The 16,533-nt window shown below is 41.6% G+C and overlaps 1 protein-coding gene across 1 annotated transcript in view; it reads right to left on the reverse strand.

Annotated features, from left to right (window-relative positions):
- Positions 1-16,533, reverse strand: part of pdlim4 (PDZ and LIM domain 4) — a 51,529-nt gene that overhangs the window by 32,794 nt on the left and 2,202 nt on the right. The window contains exon 2 of the mRNA XM_030069215.1: positions 5,618-5,769. Within this exon, the coding sequence (XP_029925075.1) occupies positions 5,618-5,769 (152 nt within the window). The remainder of the gene's footprint in view (positions 1-5,617; positions 5,770-16,533) is intronic.

Raw genomic sequence — 16,533 nt, forward strand, 5'->3', positions numbered from 1 at the left:
TGGAAGAGGAAGAGCTGGAGAGAGGTGAGGGTCTCCTCTACAGCTGGTTCATGTATTCAAGGACTGTTTAGTCCTGAGGATATACAGGCCGGCTAAAGCAGACATGACACACTCCGATGCGGGCCCCGTGTGTCTATCCAGGTCCTTTGACATTACAGTGAACTTGGACAGGAGGGGGCTTGCAGTTTAGCCAATGCAATTTTTTTCCTCCCCGGCGAGACGATGTTGCTCCGTTTGATCACAGTTGCCAGAAACTAACAGAAACTAGCACGGGCGTTTCACCTCACAGAGGAGCGCTGACAGGCCTGCTTCAGGAGGGGGCGGGGTGATGGAAACTGGAGTGCTTTGTTGAAATGGTGACCTCAGTGTACTTTATTCGATTTTCTTGTCCATTCATTTGGTCTTTCTTTCTTTCTTTCTTTCTTTCTTTCTCACTGTCTCATTCCCTGTCTACAGCTGCTTTATTTCTTCACTCACTAAACTGTCATGTATTGAAGGAAAACCCCACCCGAAAATGTTTGCGCCTTGCATATGTGGGCCCTTTTTGCCATTTGTGGCCAAATTTAGGCAATAAAAAAATCATTTGACAGATCTTGGAGGAGAAAATAATGCAACTATTGAACTGCCATTTCAATCTCACATTCAACAATCATCATGAAAGAGGAATAAATATTCATTTGAGTCAGTTGCAGACCAGAATGCAGCAAAGTCACAAGATCTTAGCCCGGTCTCAAATGCAAGGAAGGTTCCTCTTTCCTTGCTCCAGACTAGGAAACTTCCTAACAAGTTGCTCGTTTGACTTCTAGTAGCAGAGCCTGAGACAGCCTCTCTAGGCAGTGTCACTCCACTGCTGTAGTATGCTTTTGAATTCCACATCCACATCTCATTGGAAAAAGTAATGTCAGCTGTTTTCCAAAAGCAACTGACTGGACAAAAATGAATGAATCTGATGTGACGTATTGACAGTTTTCACACAAAATGTACATGTGTTACCTGTTTTCCATTTTTTGCGACCTTGCAAATGTAATTTTACATATGTAGGAAATATTTTTCTCTAAACAGATGCTGGAGAAATTTTGTTTTCTTTTTTCCCCTACATCAGAGTTGATATTTCCATACAAAGAAGGATTTTCCTTTTCCAGCTACGGAACCACTTTATGCTTTCTTCAAAATCGGCCAAAAGAAGGTACCTTAATAGTAAGCTTCTTTTGTGTCCTACATGAATGAGACAGTGCTTCAACCCTAAAAATATGTCTAATACATGGCTAGAACTCAACCTAAATAGGAACCTTAGGAGTGTAATTATCACTTTTTCTCAACTAAAGAAAGTGCTGCTGTCACTGTCACTCCTAACACCTCTATGTTAAATTTGCCTCTAAATGCAACAAGTTCAAGGTTGAGGGAAAGGCACAACAAAGAAGTAAATCACAACACTTCACCACAAAATAATTCGGGGAATGCACTGAACAGTAGCGTAATCCTATCTGATGGTGGAATTTTCCTTTAATAATTCTGTTCCCTGATTTAAGGTGAAAGGCTCTGCCACTTCCCCGCAACAGCTGCCCCTCCAGGCTCAGTCTTTCATAAAGTCTCTTTATTGCTGCCTCAACTTTCATGAGGTTCCCCGGTCATCTGACCAAAACCCCCCCCAGTGCAGAGCGCTCTTAAAAACGGGCCATGATACAAATTATGAAAAATGGGGGGTTATGAAAGTAATAAATGCAGAGACATGACGAGAACGGTCTTGTGCTGCATGAGGCCTCCAGCTCAGCTGCATCCAATGTAATTTTGGTTCACAGCAGACGTGTAGGCTCATATAATTGTCCAACAGCAGCAACACAAAATTACAGGTCTCCTGTTTCTCTCTCTCTCTCTCTCTAGCTCTGTGACTGTTTTGAGTAGTTTATGGCATAGTCTTTTAATGAGGGCTGAGGCCTGTTGTTCTCTAAAATATTATTTTCTTGTGAGTCAGCATGGGTTCTCCAAGTCACTCCCAGATATTTTTTGACCCTGCAATCGCTTCTAATGGTTAAATAATCTTGTGTTGCTCCTTCCCCACAACAGACGACTACTTCCATTGCGCTGACAGCCCAATATTTCAGCCCCCCCTCAGCAAACAACACCATCCCTCTTTCTTTACACAGAAACATGACATCCCCATTGTCTAGCTAATCAATACCATAGGCTCTGGACCCATTTTGCCAACCAGAAAATGTACTCTCATGGGCTTGCTGATGAGGGCTACAAGTTAACTGATGAATAAGGAGACAGTATATGTCAAGTTTTGCAAATTCTCTTTGTCTTTTCTTTTTATTTTGTTCGAGTGTCAGTTCTTTGTTTTTTTATTTTAGTGACATCTTTGGTGCTTAACAGTCTGCTGTGGTATTTTTGCACACAATGTCCCCGAGATTACTGCCAAATATGCGTCCAGCACTGTGACATCTTTTCCCTTGAATTTTCTGGTGTCTTTCTTGAATTTCTATCAGTGCAACTCTTTGTTCAGCCACGGTGGCTGCTCACTGATAGACGTACCCATTTCTTCTTCTGTTTATTTTAAACACATTGCCGCTGCTGTTGCTGCTGTTGGAAACATAAAACGCAAAACTGTCTGAGAACCAGAGGATTTTTCTTGGGAAAGGCCTATCAGACAGTGGGAGTTTAGAGCAGCAACTGTGAAAACTTTCAGCGACTGTGAAAACTTTCTTAAACGGAGTATGGCTCTAATCAGTCAATGACAGGGGGCAACAAAATGGGTTGAATCACTACTGTGTTGCATCAGTTGTCGATAGAGTGGGAAAAACATCCTCTTATCCATCCTTCCATTCATCCATTTTCCTCACCAACCCATTCCTACTCAAGGTCCCCAGAGCCTCTCCCAGCATGCACTGGACAGAATGCAAGGAAACAACCCAGACAGGCCAACAGCCAAACGGACACATTTATTCATAAGACACTTTAACCCTACCCCATCCTTTATTTGTATTTGTCTTGGAGAATGTGTGAAAAGGGCATGTGTTCCCTTAGTCATCTCATTTCTCCAGAGTGAGATTATATGCAGTTGGAATATGCAGGAGATTATTCAGAGGGAGGGGCACTCGTGGTGCCCAGTAACCCCTGGCTCAGGGAGAGAAACACAATGCTGAGCCACACTGAGTTTTCTTTGTAATTGAATTTCCAGGCATGCACGCAGCAGAAAATCTTGGCTGTAAAGTAGCATTCTAGCCGATGTGGATTTCTCACTTGGTCTAACTCGCTGCCCCCCCTCCCTTCTCTCATTGTTCTCTCTCTCTTACTCATATTTCCCACTTTCTTTCTACTTTCCCCTCCTATTCTCTCAACACCTCTCCATCTGTCGCCTTATCTCCTCTGCACCCAATAATCCCAAACTTTCTGATCCATTCGTCTATCTCCTTTTTCTTCCGCTGGACTCCTTGTTGCCGAGTCCTCCCTTGCCTCCGTCCTAAACCTCCTCCTAGATCACTTCAGCCCTGGAAGCCGGAGCAAAGGGTACATACCTACGTCTCCGACACACCTGCCCCTCCCTCCATCCATTGAGACTGTAATTTTTCCAGATGATATGCTCAGGAAAAGGTCACATACCAGCAGATACCAGCTAGCCTGCATCTAAACTTTATCTTGTTGGAGTTAATAGTCAATACAGGAAGACAGCTGGACATCGTGGCTTACTTATGTTTACAATTATGGGGTAATAAATATTCTTCAAAGAACTGTATTGAATCCTTGTTGTAGGTAATTATACAGAGGTTATAAAACACATTTTCAGATGAGTGCATAACATAAAAAAGAAAGGTAGATTCTTATTCATCATACTGTGTGCACTGTAGAGGTGTTTTGCAACCAGAGACCATAGTGCCATAACTATATCTATCTATCTATCTATCTATCTACTGTATCTATCTATCTTTCTATCTATCTATCTGTCTATCTCACCTACCTACATGTATTTTCTTGCATGTACATCAAAGCATACACAAAATCACAGGGCTAGAATTAATCCTGTTAAAGTGAATTTTGTTTGAGATATATACTGTATCTATGAGACAAATGAGATACTACTAGCCTTCTACTTTGTCCCTCCCCAGAATAATTTTGAGTGTGGGAGTGCCCTTCATGTGCTCTTGTACACGGTCGTGCAACCCGATTTCATGTATCCTTAGAAAAATTTACAATCCCTATGCGGATAAACCACTAAACACTCAGCCTGATATATGGACGGCTTCTCCGAGAGGCCGGGGGACAGCTTGTTGAACGCAAAAGGAAAAAGTATATACTATAAAACAAAAATACAGTATAGGGGGGGAAAAAAAAAACTTGCACTTATTTTTCACTGTATTTCCAACGCTAAGTCAACATGAATCCTGACCGTTACGGACAGAAACTGCTTGGTCTGCTGCCGTAAATGGCGAGAGCTGAAGCACCAGCTGCCAGTTGTCACTTCTAACTGAGGCTGAAACCACAGAGCGCTCTTCATCTGACAGCGTATGGGATTCTGACGCTGCCAGGTTTGCTGTGCAGTTTCCAGTGCTCGGCGGACCAAAGTAAACCGTTTAATAGAAACGTGGAAAGAAAAATGGCATTTCAGTTTTTCCTCGGTTATTCCCTCTTCTCCTCCCGCCTTTCTCTCTCTCTCTCTCTCTCTCTCTCTCTCTCTCTCTCTCTCTGTCTCTCTCTCCCTCTTTCTCTCTGTCTCTCTGTCTTTCTCTGTCAGTAACTGTTGAGACGGATGATTTCCGTTCTGCTATGTTGACAAAATCATGCTGCTCCTGTCCTCCCTTATATGGTCAACCCATCCATCCCATCTCCCAATACTGAAAAATGATGCACCAGTATAAATGGTGGAAAGAGGCTATTTGTTACACCGTGAGCTGGTAGAATGTGCAATATCAACCTGCGCAATCTATTTCAAAAGGTTAGTATGTGCCTCACTGTACATGCCAGGCTCTTAGAGACTGATGGTGCTCTTATAGGAGCAGAGAATAGATCATGCTAACAATCGTAAAACTGTCATCTGTCCCTATGACTCGACTGCACTAAAGTGAGTGAATCAACGAGAAATAGAAACAATATGTGCTCCAGGACTTGTGAAGTAAATGACCAAAGTCATAAAAGTCAGTGAAGTTTTTCAAGTCATTCCACTTAATGAGCGTCATTAGGACCAGAGGGACCCCTTGCTGAGGGTCAAAGCAGTGACGGCTGATTAGTGAGTGACTAATGTTTGACATGATGTTTCCCGAAATCGGATTATTCTTTTTGCCCAAATTCCCATAAGCTGTTCTCTGTGGAAACCGTGCAGAATGAATATATATAATTCTATTGATTTTTATCAGTCTGTAAGGAGTTTTCGTGACGACAGGTGTCTCGGTTTGGCTAAAGATCACGCCAAATGCCTGCAGCGTCCTGAGCTGGAAATCAGCACTTTTGTCATGTCCTCCCCTTCTCTCTTCCCTTCTCATTTCCTGTGGTTCTCTGTGCTGTTAATAATCAAATGAAAGCAAAAATGCTAAAAGAAAACCTTTAAGACAGCCACACTTACTGTGTGTGTGTGTGTGTGTGTGTGTGTGTGTGTGTGTGTGTGTGTGTGTGTGTATTCCCATACCTGCTGATGTTGAGTGTGAGCTGCTGGGTGCAGGTTTTGATCCTGTTCTGAGCCTCCATATGTGTCATGCTCTCTGTGTTGTCTCCATTGATAGCCAAGATGGTGTCGCCTGGACACAAGTCACCCTGGGCCGCCTTGCTGCCTGGTGTTACCTGATGTTAACATTCACATACACACACACACACACACACACACACACACAGCCAGAAAAAAAGAAAGAACAAAGCTTGTTAACTGGTGTCACATTGTCACAAAAGACAGAAAGAAAGAAAGAAAGAAAGAGAGAAAGAGAGAAAGAAGATAATTAGGGGGAAATGTCGACGCCCAAGCCAAATTCAACAATGCCAGCTGTCTCTTGATGGGTGTCACATTGCCCTGGGCAGTGCTCTTGGTTTACATTTCCAAAAACCACCAAGAATGACGCTGAAAAGCGGGGGACTTGCCACTTAAGCCACTTTCACACATGCAATGGATTACCACAAGTTATGCATGTGTGGACACAAATGTCCGCATTAGTTGCTCCACATTTTATCCTCCCAGCTCCCCACTGAGAGTGCAAACCGTGCAGCTGAGCCCGTGTCTGAAAAGGGCAGGTCCAGGTCCAGAGTCCTTGCACAGAGTCCTTGCACAGAGTTCAGCCTCCTGCACGCTCTGCTCTGGCACATTTCGGTAAAGCTGGAAATATACGAAGAGATTTAAACTTCCCAGATCAAGAACTTAAGAGCAAAACATTGTTAAAACACAAACAACTCCTCTTTCCTATTGTAGGAAGGTAGACAACAAGCTACAACCTTATTTTCACCAAAACAAGCCATCCTCCAAGCTGTACAGTAACGTTATCGGTCTCTATGTACAAGCAGCTGTGAATGAGAAGGGATCGAAAAACTGCAACACCAAAAGCAGATATTACAAAAATATTCAATAACGTCACTACCAGAAACAGTGTTCCCAAAATCCCTGGTGCCACCTACTGTGTGCTGCATGTGCAAAAGGGCAACCCCACCTAAAGTCCAGACTTAATTATATGTGTGTAAAGATCCTTAGCTTCACTGTAAGGCAAGTTTTGGTACTATTTTGAAAGCTTTAGAACCTTTCTTTATAAGCCTGCAATTAAATTTGAGTATGAAATAAGATACAATCATTCAGCAAAATCGAAAATCCATCAGATTAAATCCATCAGGGAATGGTTTCATGAGCAGAGCTTTGAACAGAGATTGCACATTTTCAAGCTGTGCCGCAACCTTGACAGCCGCCTGTGCATCATTCAATACATTCTTATGGCTTTTTTTTTTTTTTTTTTTTTTTTTTTGTTATTGCTATGTAATTGTGACGAGGATGACCTTGTTCAACATGTGTTCACATTGCTTTTATACTGCAGACATTTTTTCACTTGTTTGACAGTAACCAGGTTTTTTTTTTTTTTTTTTTTCTGTGATCTTACATTTCAGTTACAAGCCAGTCCTGTGGACATTGAAGTCCCCGGGGGGAGGCAGAAATGTGAGGTGTGGAGGCGGGGTGATGAATGTGTGTTAACATGTGTATGTGTGAGTGTGTGTGGAAAGGGGGTGGGAGTGTGGTGGGGGGATCTCCTTCCTTCTCCTAGTGGGTATGTTTCACACATATGATAACAATTTTCCATAATTACACACATGCTCACACATGTCCCCGATATTTCCCAGCTTCCTTCACTGGTCATCTGGTTTTGGCGGACGTAACTAAAATGAAGCTACCAATCAAATCCTCCCTCATCAAACCAAAACATCTACAGTATTTACAAGAGGCGCTAGCCATGGAAGCAGTGGATGTCAGAAGGTAACAAGCTGTAGAGGGAAATACCCCTTACTGTCAATAAAAAAAAAAAAAAAAAAAAAACATGTGCTCTGAGGCTGGGACATCTATTACTATTGGCTGGAGTTAGTTTTTCCAACCAATAAATGGAGGCAAATTCTCTGCAGCTGGAGACAAGGACTCTAGTCATCATCTGACTTTTTTAAAAGAAATTTAAAGTAACAATCTATGACATTTTTGGCATAAACAAACATCATTTTGCTACTCTCAATAGCCAGCTGATTCCGGCTATACCCGTTTCACGGAAGCCTCTACACTTGCTTTTCTAAACACGTCGGCCTTATTCCTGGGAAAAATCATCTGGCAGGAACAGGAAGTGATGTGCTTCATGTTCCTGGCAGCAGCACACAGCGGCTCCTTTGGAACAAAGTGAGTAGTTAGCATGAGCATCAACAGACAGGCAAAGGAAAGCCAGATTGCTACAGAAGCTCAAACGTCATGAAAGCAAAATCCAAGTCCCGGCTCTGGCCACTCCATTGGACTGTCAAGGGATTCCTCCGAAGCACAGTGCCAGAAGTTATTACTGCTTAGTGCCAAAAGCTGCTGCCAAAAAATCAAATAAGTGAGAACGTAACAGATGACCACTTTAACAGCGCTTCAGACAACATGTTACAAACAGTCTGACTATAAGATGGTGTGCAAGGGCATGGAGGAGCAGCACTGAAGGAGCAGGTAGGCGTCTTACTCAAGGCAATTTGTAACATAATCTGTGATGCAGGATGTTTTAGCCTCATCCTAAAATTACCTGTAACCACACAAGCAGAAGATTTAGGAGGCCCTTGCAGTTAATGGACCCCTAGACAGTGAAGTGTCAGCGATTAATCTGTGTCCTGTCGTACAAGTCTTTAAGTGGCTCGCTCTCTCCAAGCTCATTTATCTCCATACCAGAGCGATCACGGCCCAACCCTACATCGTCTCATAATGCCTATTAGCCTGACAGCCATCTGCAAGTAACATTAACATGTATTGTGTTTGGAACAGTAGGCTGGGATATAAACCTTGTGTTGACATAACCCTGGGCTTAATGTAATATATATTAAAACATATGCAAAAGAACCTAATTACACATCTTAGAAAAACAGCCTATGTGTAGACTTTCAAACTTATAATAAATGGCCTGGGATTTGGCCAAAATACGCTCAAACAAGCCTTTTGGTGCATTTATTCGACAGATTTAGACACATCCAAGCAAAATTAACATATAATGAGTGCAAAAAAAAAAAAAAAAAAAAAAGCTGATCCAATATGGAATATCTAACCAACAAACACGAGAAACATGGAAAGGAAGGGGCAAGGGAAGCAGGCTCGCTAACTGCGCGGAGTGTTTTAAGAGGAAAGGCACACAAGTTCACGCTCCATGAAGCAGTAATGGCTGAGTCGTGTGGTTCAGATGTGGAATTCCTAATTTACAGCCTCTGACTGCCCCTCTGTCCCTGACTCAGTTCCGGTAAACTGAGAGGTCATAGTGGGAAGTATGTGTGAGTGTGTGTGTGTGTGTGTGTGTGTGTGTGTGTGTGTGGAGGCTTAAGTGTGTGTGCACGAGACAGAGAGAGAAAGGAAGAAAAAGAACTAACCTACACACACCCAGTTTACCTAGCAATTTTACCTATAGAGATAAATTCATATTATATAGTATAGTGAGTAATATGTGACAAATGTTAAGTGGACAGAGTCTTTTAAATGGAAAGGAAGCACAAATTAATGGTTTTGATGAAAATATAACACTTTTTTCCTATCAGTGTTAGTAATCGTTATCCCCAACTGGAGGTCACAACTGCTTTTCCATTTATTACTGTACTCCTCATGAGAATGAAATTGATTGAAATGCATGCATGTGTGTGTGTGAGACATTGATTCAAATGCATGCATGTGCATGTGCATGTGCATGTGTGTGTGTGTGTGTGTGTGTTTGTGTGTAGTTGTGGACATGTGCTGTGTCATACTGGACCAGAGGGCTTGTTTTCCCACAGAGTGACTCTTGTCACCTCAGGGTCAGGCCATGAATAGCAGTGAATGAATCACTGACAAACACACACACACACACACACACACACACACACACACACACACACACACACACACACACACACAGTGGTATGCTAAGTACCGTATTGGCATGACAGATGTTGTTAATGGTGGACAAACATTTCTCTCGTAACGCCAAGAGGGTGTTGGGTTACGCGGTTTAGACATAATCATAATCTGCTATATTTACCTACAGATGTAATGGGAGGTAATCCTTTAAAATGACACGACTTTTAAGATGAATGTAACATACTAATTAAGTTTTCACTTTATGGCTTAAGGAGGCAACTTCAAAAGTCAAATTAATGTGCTTTTTTTCTTCGCCTAACCTTGTTATCAGTTACTAACCTTTTTTTTTTTTTTTTTTTACTTAAAGCTGATCAGACTCTACTTGTGAGCATCTCCTTGGCAGAAACAGATGACTCTGTCAGTGTTTAAAGGCATTACAGTCTGATGATCAGATTTTAATCCCGGAAACAACACCCACACTACTATTTAACACAAAAGTGGCAGCATGATCATTGCAATAACAGATGACTTAGGTTTAAAAAAAAAAAAAAAAAAAACATAACTGTGTGTAACTCAAGATATGAAATATTCACTTCAATATTTCAGCCAAGGCAGTGGATGGAACCCAAGTTGTCAGGAATAAATACAAAGTAGACCACTGGAAAGGAGGGGGGAAAAAAAGACAACCATCATTTCAGCAAAATTATCCAACTCCATAACTTAAGCAAGAATAGTATCTCAGCATCATATGGCATGGATTAAAACCCTGATTCAATTCAGTAAATTCAATCAAGGCAATTACAGCAGGGTTGCATGGAATTCAATGAAAAGCACATAAAAATATGACCAAGGCTGTTTGCATTCAAAAAGAAAATGATCGCTCTCTCTCTCAACAATATGAAGGTTCCAAATGTTGATATATATGGATGGATAAGCATGCTATTTAAAATGTGTACGGATGGGCAAGGGCAGACATGTAATTCATTTCCAGATGAAATTAAGCCAATTAGCACATGCATGAGTCTAATTTGCGACAACACACAGCTGTGGTGTTTTTTAACTGTATGTTACTGTATGTTGCAGATGTTTCCCAGATATCACTTGATGTTAGTGTGATCAGCACTGTGATGTCTTTTTGCTTAAATATTGAAGTTTGTGTGTTTGTATTTTTTTCTTTTGTTTTTTACTAGGAAAGACCTACATGACACTGTATTTAGTCCCCATTCGGTGACTTTGATCAGCAACAGAGAGTGGGAAAATGAAAATGAGTTGGATTATTACACAATGCATGGTCATGTATCATTCTGATTGTTGTTTTAGTGTAAATGCCTGAGAGGTGGCCGTCCCCCTCTGGCTGGCTCCACACTGGGGGCAGCGCACAGGCGTGAGCCCAACGGTAACGTTTTGATTGCACAAACAGCCCCAATGAATTTGAAGTGACAGCGATGGTGCACAGAGCGACTGCATTGGTTGAGCAATCTAAACAGCCACAGCATTTCCATGAGGGTTTTTTGCTCCATAAACAGTGACATAGTTAATCGCTAACAGATAGAGCGGTTAGCAAATGACAGTCTAATGTCACACAGAGTCACCATGTGGCACGCTGAGGCCTGATGCACTTCCCATGGTGTGTGCTGGAGTGCGGTCTGTGTGTGGGTGTGTTTGAAAGAGAGAGAGAGAAAGAGAGAGAGAGAGAGAGAGAGAGAGAGACACCAAAGGGTGAATGCGGGTGAATTTCTGTGCAAGTGTGTCTCAGCATGTATCTGCATTTGGATACAGCTACACAAACAGTGGTAATTGGAGTGTGAAATCAGCTATGGGGCAAAGTCATGTCTTGTCATCACTGTTTGTGTCTGTCTGTCCCAGTCCGCTGAAAACAAGCTCTTTGCAAAGATAGATAGATCGATAGATAGATAGATTGATAGAGAGATAGAAAGAGAGATAGATTAGGCTGTCATCAGAGTAATGGAGCTTGACAACATACATCATAGCTAAGATGACAAAGAAAACAGCAAAATAAGAATATAAAATAAAAAGAAGAAGCAATAAAAACGTTATTGTTGGGTGAAAACCTTGCATCTTCAAATGTGATGATTTCCATGTTTTAATCTCAAGGCTGCTCCTTGATAGGCTGAGAAAATTCTGTGGGATTTGGGCTTATGAAAACATCTGAAAACCCAGTAGATTCACTGAAAAAAGCACAGCCGTCATATTGAACAAAAGGCTGTTTTTCTTGGTTCTTGAAAATTTGACCTTTTGGAGATAGAAGGTAGCACGGCAGCTTTTAAAATATGTTTTCATCTACTATTTCAGACCAGCTCGAATAATAAAAACTGATTCTCTCTCACTGAGAATGGCCTCTGTGTGTTGCATAGGCATTTCATAGGTCAGATCATCTTCCTCGTTATACAGTATTCATATTCTCAGAAAGACATTTCCAATTCCAGTTTAGATCAAATGCTTAGAGTTGTGTAAGAAGAAGTTGTCTTTACCATTAATTTTATTCAAAGCAAGTGAAATTCATATGCCTGCTTATCCCTCTTGGATGCTCACAAACCAGTCCATATGTATTTTCCTTAATAACAGCAGGTAGTGTTAATGGTGGTTTACAGTGCACTGCCTTGCTCAGAGTGCCTAGGGCAGTAATACTGGATACTGCAATATGTCCAGCCAACCTTCAAAGAATAGCTCAATAGCCTTGGATACACCTGGCAATCTAGCCAGCAATCAATTCTTTCAATCTTGTCATTTTGGTCATTATTAGTCAGAGTGTCTACGCCCAGAATGACCTGCTGCTTTCTACAAGGGTCCCATTAAGATGTTTTTCCTATGTGGGAATACCGCAGGGACATTTTCTACTGGGTGGGAGCGCTCAGTCGCACGTCTCAGCGACAAAGAGAATAATTCCTGGCAATGTGACAAGCGCCTTTGTTTGCTTGTTGAATTCACGATAGGAACCATGGTTATGACCTTGTACAACGCTCGGGGAAACCATTACACTGCCAGGGGTTCCGATGCTTTGACTGGTGTCTGATTATCACACTCAAACAAAGAGACAGAACCTGCCAAGAGAAATAAGGAATAGCACAGCTGTTGATTAAATATGTGAGCTTTGACTCAATCAGAATGTGAGAAGAAGAGTTTTAAAGGAGCCACTGTGGTGCTTTGTCCTCTTTGTCCAGAATAACCATTATATTAGTCAGCAGTAAGTGTGAAACAGTCCTTATAAATCTGATTTGTTCAGCATGACTATACGTCTAGCAGATGCGATCAGCTTCATCTGAGTAGCTTCCTATGCATCTTGTTCATGCTTTGCAGGAATATGTTTTCATACAAGCATCACATGTTTGGAAACAAAAGGATATTTGTGCTGCTTGAACCTGAAGAAGTCAACGTGAAAACAGAGCAAGGCACATGATGAAAACACTCTTCCCACTCCTAAAGACGATGTGGAGTTAAAGTGCAGGGCGCTGCCTCAAATAAATGTTTGACAAAGTGTAAGAATTTATAAGGTTGCATGTGCGGCTGTAAAAGTGTTACTACGCTGCTCGGTTACAATGTTTTTCAAAACTTTTGGTGTCAGGGCACATAAAATGGATCTCTCTTTTTTTTCAGCAACATTATCTCCAGGGGACGGTTTACACTAGAATTTGAAGATGTTTATATCAAAATCAACAGTAGAGAATTCATTTCTGCAACACATAAACAGACCTGGGAACACTCAACAACAGCGCAGTGGCCAGCACTCGTCTGCCTGTCTCCTTCCCTTGTGTTTGGGAAAATTTTGCTCCACGGCATTCAGTGACAACAGGAAATTCTTCGAGCGTACCCTCTATTATCTTTTTTCTCAATTGCTTGTGGAGATGCAGCTCATTGCAGCTGCAATTCTAGCCTAGAGAAAAGAGCTGCCACAGGAAAATCCAAGCTTGCAATTATAACAAGCAGTGTCAGTGAAGCGACCCATGTGGCTTTAGGTCACATGTTCCTTCTATGTTCCTTCTATGGTATGTGGCCAAGGAACAGGGAGGCGGACAGGGAGAGCTTAAAGGGCGCGAGGGCCACCGGCTTCAGTGGATGCTTGTCACACACTGACAATGCAAAACCGCTTATGCAATCTAAGTTTCATTTGTTGTTAATTCCAATTCTGTATCTCTAACCTTACATGTGCCCTTGTATAATCACTTCAGCAAATATGGAGCGATATGAACTGCATGACATACAGGGCAATGTGAGAGATTAAAAAAGTTGGCCTCATGTTGTTCTATGGAAGGAACACAGCAATAACACTGTTGCATGTTTTGGGTCTTTACCATTAAATCAATGAATTTTTATGCACTAAACTTATGTGTTGTAGGTAACTATGGTGCATTTAAAAAAGTAAAATGTAACTTTGCAGGATGTGGGAAAAATGAAAACAAGACAAATGAACAAGAGATCCTGCTGTGGTTTTGATGCAACATCCCATGACTTTTAAGGGAGAGGGCTTACATGACCTCAAAATCTTATTTCCTCCTGCTTTGTTAATGTTGTTTTTCTGCTCGGAAACACTTTAAGGGGGTAAACAGTCTGGTTTCCACTACATTTCGGCTTTTTGTGGAACAGCTGAAACCACCATCTAATGTAAATTGCCCCTTTGTAAAAAAGATACTCACTGATTTCCTCCATTCATAATAATAAAGAAATTCAATGACCACTGGGAAACCGTGATGAATATGGATAAATAGGTGTAGTATGACAGAACAAAAAGAGTGTACAGATATTACAATTTATAACTCCAAGCACTCAAAGCAATAACATTTTTTTGAGCTTCTTTCTCCCTTTCTCTCTCATTTAGAGCTGAGCATACAGACAACAAGAGGCCAGTTCCAGTTTATCCCACGTTGATTATGTTATCTCTCTATCTAAGGTTGGACCTTGATCACAGACAGATTGAAACAAAAGCTCACACCCAGAAAACAGAAAGATAACATAAGGAGCCAGTTCATTGTACGTACAATGAACTATAGTTCCTATGAACAACAGTTACACCAGTTGTTTCCTTGTGGTCACATGCTCTTTCATTCAGTTTGCAGTCTGAGTGTGTTTTTTGAAGAGGTTGAAGATGAGAAATCATAGATATGTGAGCTAGAAAGTGATATTTCAATTCAAAAGGTGAATGTGTTGTGAGCTGGATGTGGTCATCAGTGTTGTGTGAGGTTTTTGTTGTTTCAGGTTGAAGGTGAAGATGTGCATTTTGCTCTGTTTTTTTTTTTTTTTTTAATTTGCCAAAAAAAAAAAAAAACAAACAAAAAAAAAAACTACACGACAAGAGTGAGTCCCAAATGGACTTAAAGTGGAAGTTTCGTTGTCGAACAGCTTCAAATAACCCTCTTTGTCTCGCATCAACAAAACAGGCCACACAGCGGGACGCAAAACATGAAGGTGTCAAAAGGGAAGCCGGACACCGACACTGCACACACACTTTGGATTATTTACCTAACACTCTGCTGTGAATTCCTGTCCAGCAGAGGACTACTTGCCAGTTGGCTGAGCCGACAAGCCTCCTGCGTCACCTTCTGCTTGGACGCTGGGTTGACATTGATTCACGCAGGGCTTACACTGCAGCTGCAATATTCAGCGCATCCTCTCTAAATGCCTCCACAATTACATCAGTGACTTTATCATTCTCCACATTTAAATATCTATCGAGGCATGCACGTGTGTGTTTCCATGCAGCATGTGTGCACATTCAAACACACACTCTGCCGTTTCACTATCAGGGCAAATGTTTCTCGGGTCAAGTGGGCAACTCATTAATCAGCATCAGTCCTAATGGGCTGGCAGAAGACTAATGAGTTAATCCTTATACCATTAAGAACCAGCAGCCACTGACAGGGCTTTTCTCCAAAGAGTTGAGGCTTTCACTGCATCCAAGTACAGGTGTTTCATGTCATTCTTCTCTTTACTTTGCGACACACAGAGAGGGGAGGGGATTTATCAATCATGCAAAATAGTAGACTGCTGCAACTGAAGGCCACTACAAAAAACAAACAAACAAAAAAAAAACCTGCAATGTCTTCTTCCCCTTTTTTCCTTTTTTCACTATCTCTTCCCCTCTCCCTTCCTCTCTCATTATGACAATGTTTCTGTCCAGGAGCTGCATTTAACTTAGACAAGCCAAATTACTAATTATACAAAGCCAGTAGATGCTGTAGACTACTCCCACCCTTTAAATTGCCCTAGCTTAAATAAGGCTTACATGATATTTACTGAAAAGCTGAGGTGATAAGGTACAATGGAGAATCAAGTGGGAGTTGACTCCCCCCCTGCAGAGGCATGCTGAATACTGTAAGACATAAACTATCTCTGCCTCTCTCTCTCTGAAACATACACAGTCCCCTCTCTCCCCTTGTCTCTCTGTAACCATTCAACACACTGTAATTGCTGTCTTGAGCATGTACTATACAACAGGAATGCAGTGAGAGCGTGATGAATGGCGAGTATATAGGGGATACTATATCAGCAGCAGTGAGTAACATCACGCTTCAACCAGAGAATGCAACCAGACCCCACGAGGTGAAGCCAAAGCTGGGATTCCTTTCCTACCATTTCTGCATGTCTGAGGTTTTTAATGCTTTGAGCTGAAAAATTAATGCTTATTCAGTCAATTAAACCAGAAAACTGGACACTGAATCAGGCTGACACAGCTATTCTCAAAAAAGATGAAAGCGCTGGATAGGCTAGTGTCAAAATAAATATTTCAAAAAGTATATATATATGACAAAAATCAGCTCCTGGATAGCTGGTTGTGACTTAAAATGACTCCAGGAGACAGACTGTGTAGTGCAAGAGCTTACTGTCAACATGTAGACTGCATGTATTTATGCCTTTGACATAAAATAGCTTGATTGTATCTCTTCAGCTTCCTCCTTTCATTTACAGCCAAGTTTTAGGAAGCCGCCAAACTCCATAGTTTAGTTTTGACACGCAGCCCATCCATGTGAGCTTCGCCTTTTTATGACCAGCTTTGATATGCAACTGACTGTGCTGTGTGT

Source organism: Myripristis murdjan, chromosome 14, assembly GCF_902150065.1.
Source record: "Myripristis murdjan chromosome 14, fMyrMur1.1, whole genome shotgun sequence".
NCBI classification, from domain to species: domain Eukaryota; kingdom Metazoa; phylum Chordata; class Actinopteri; order Holocentriformes; family Holocentridae; genus Myripristis; species Myripristis murdjan.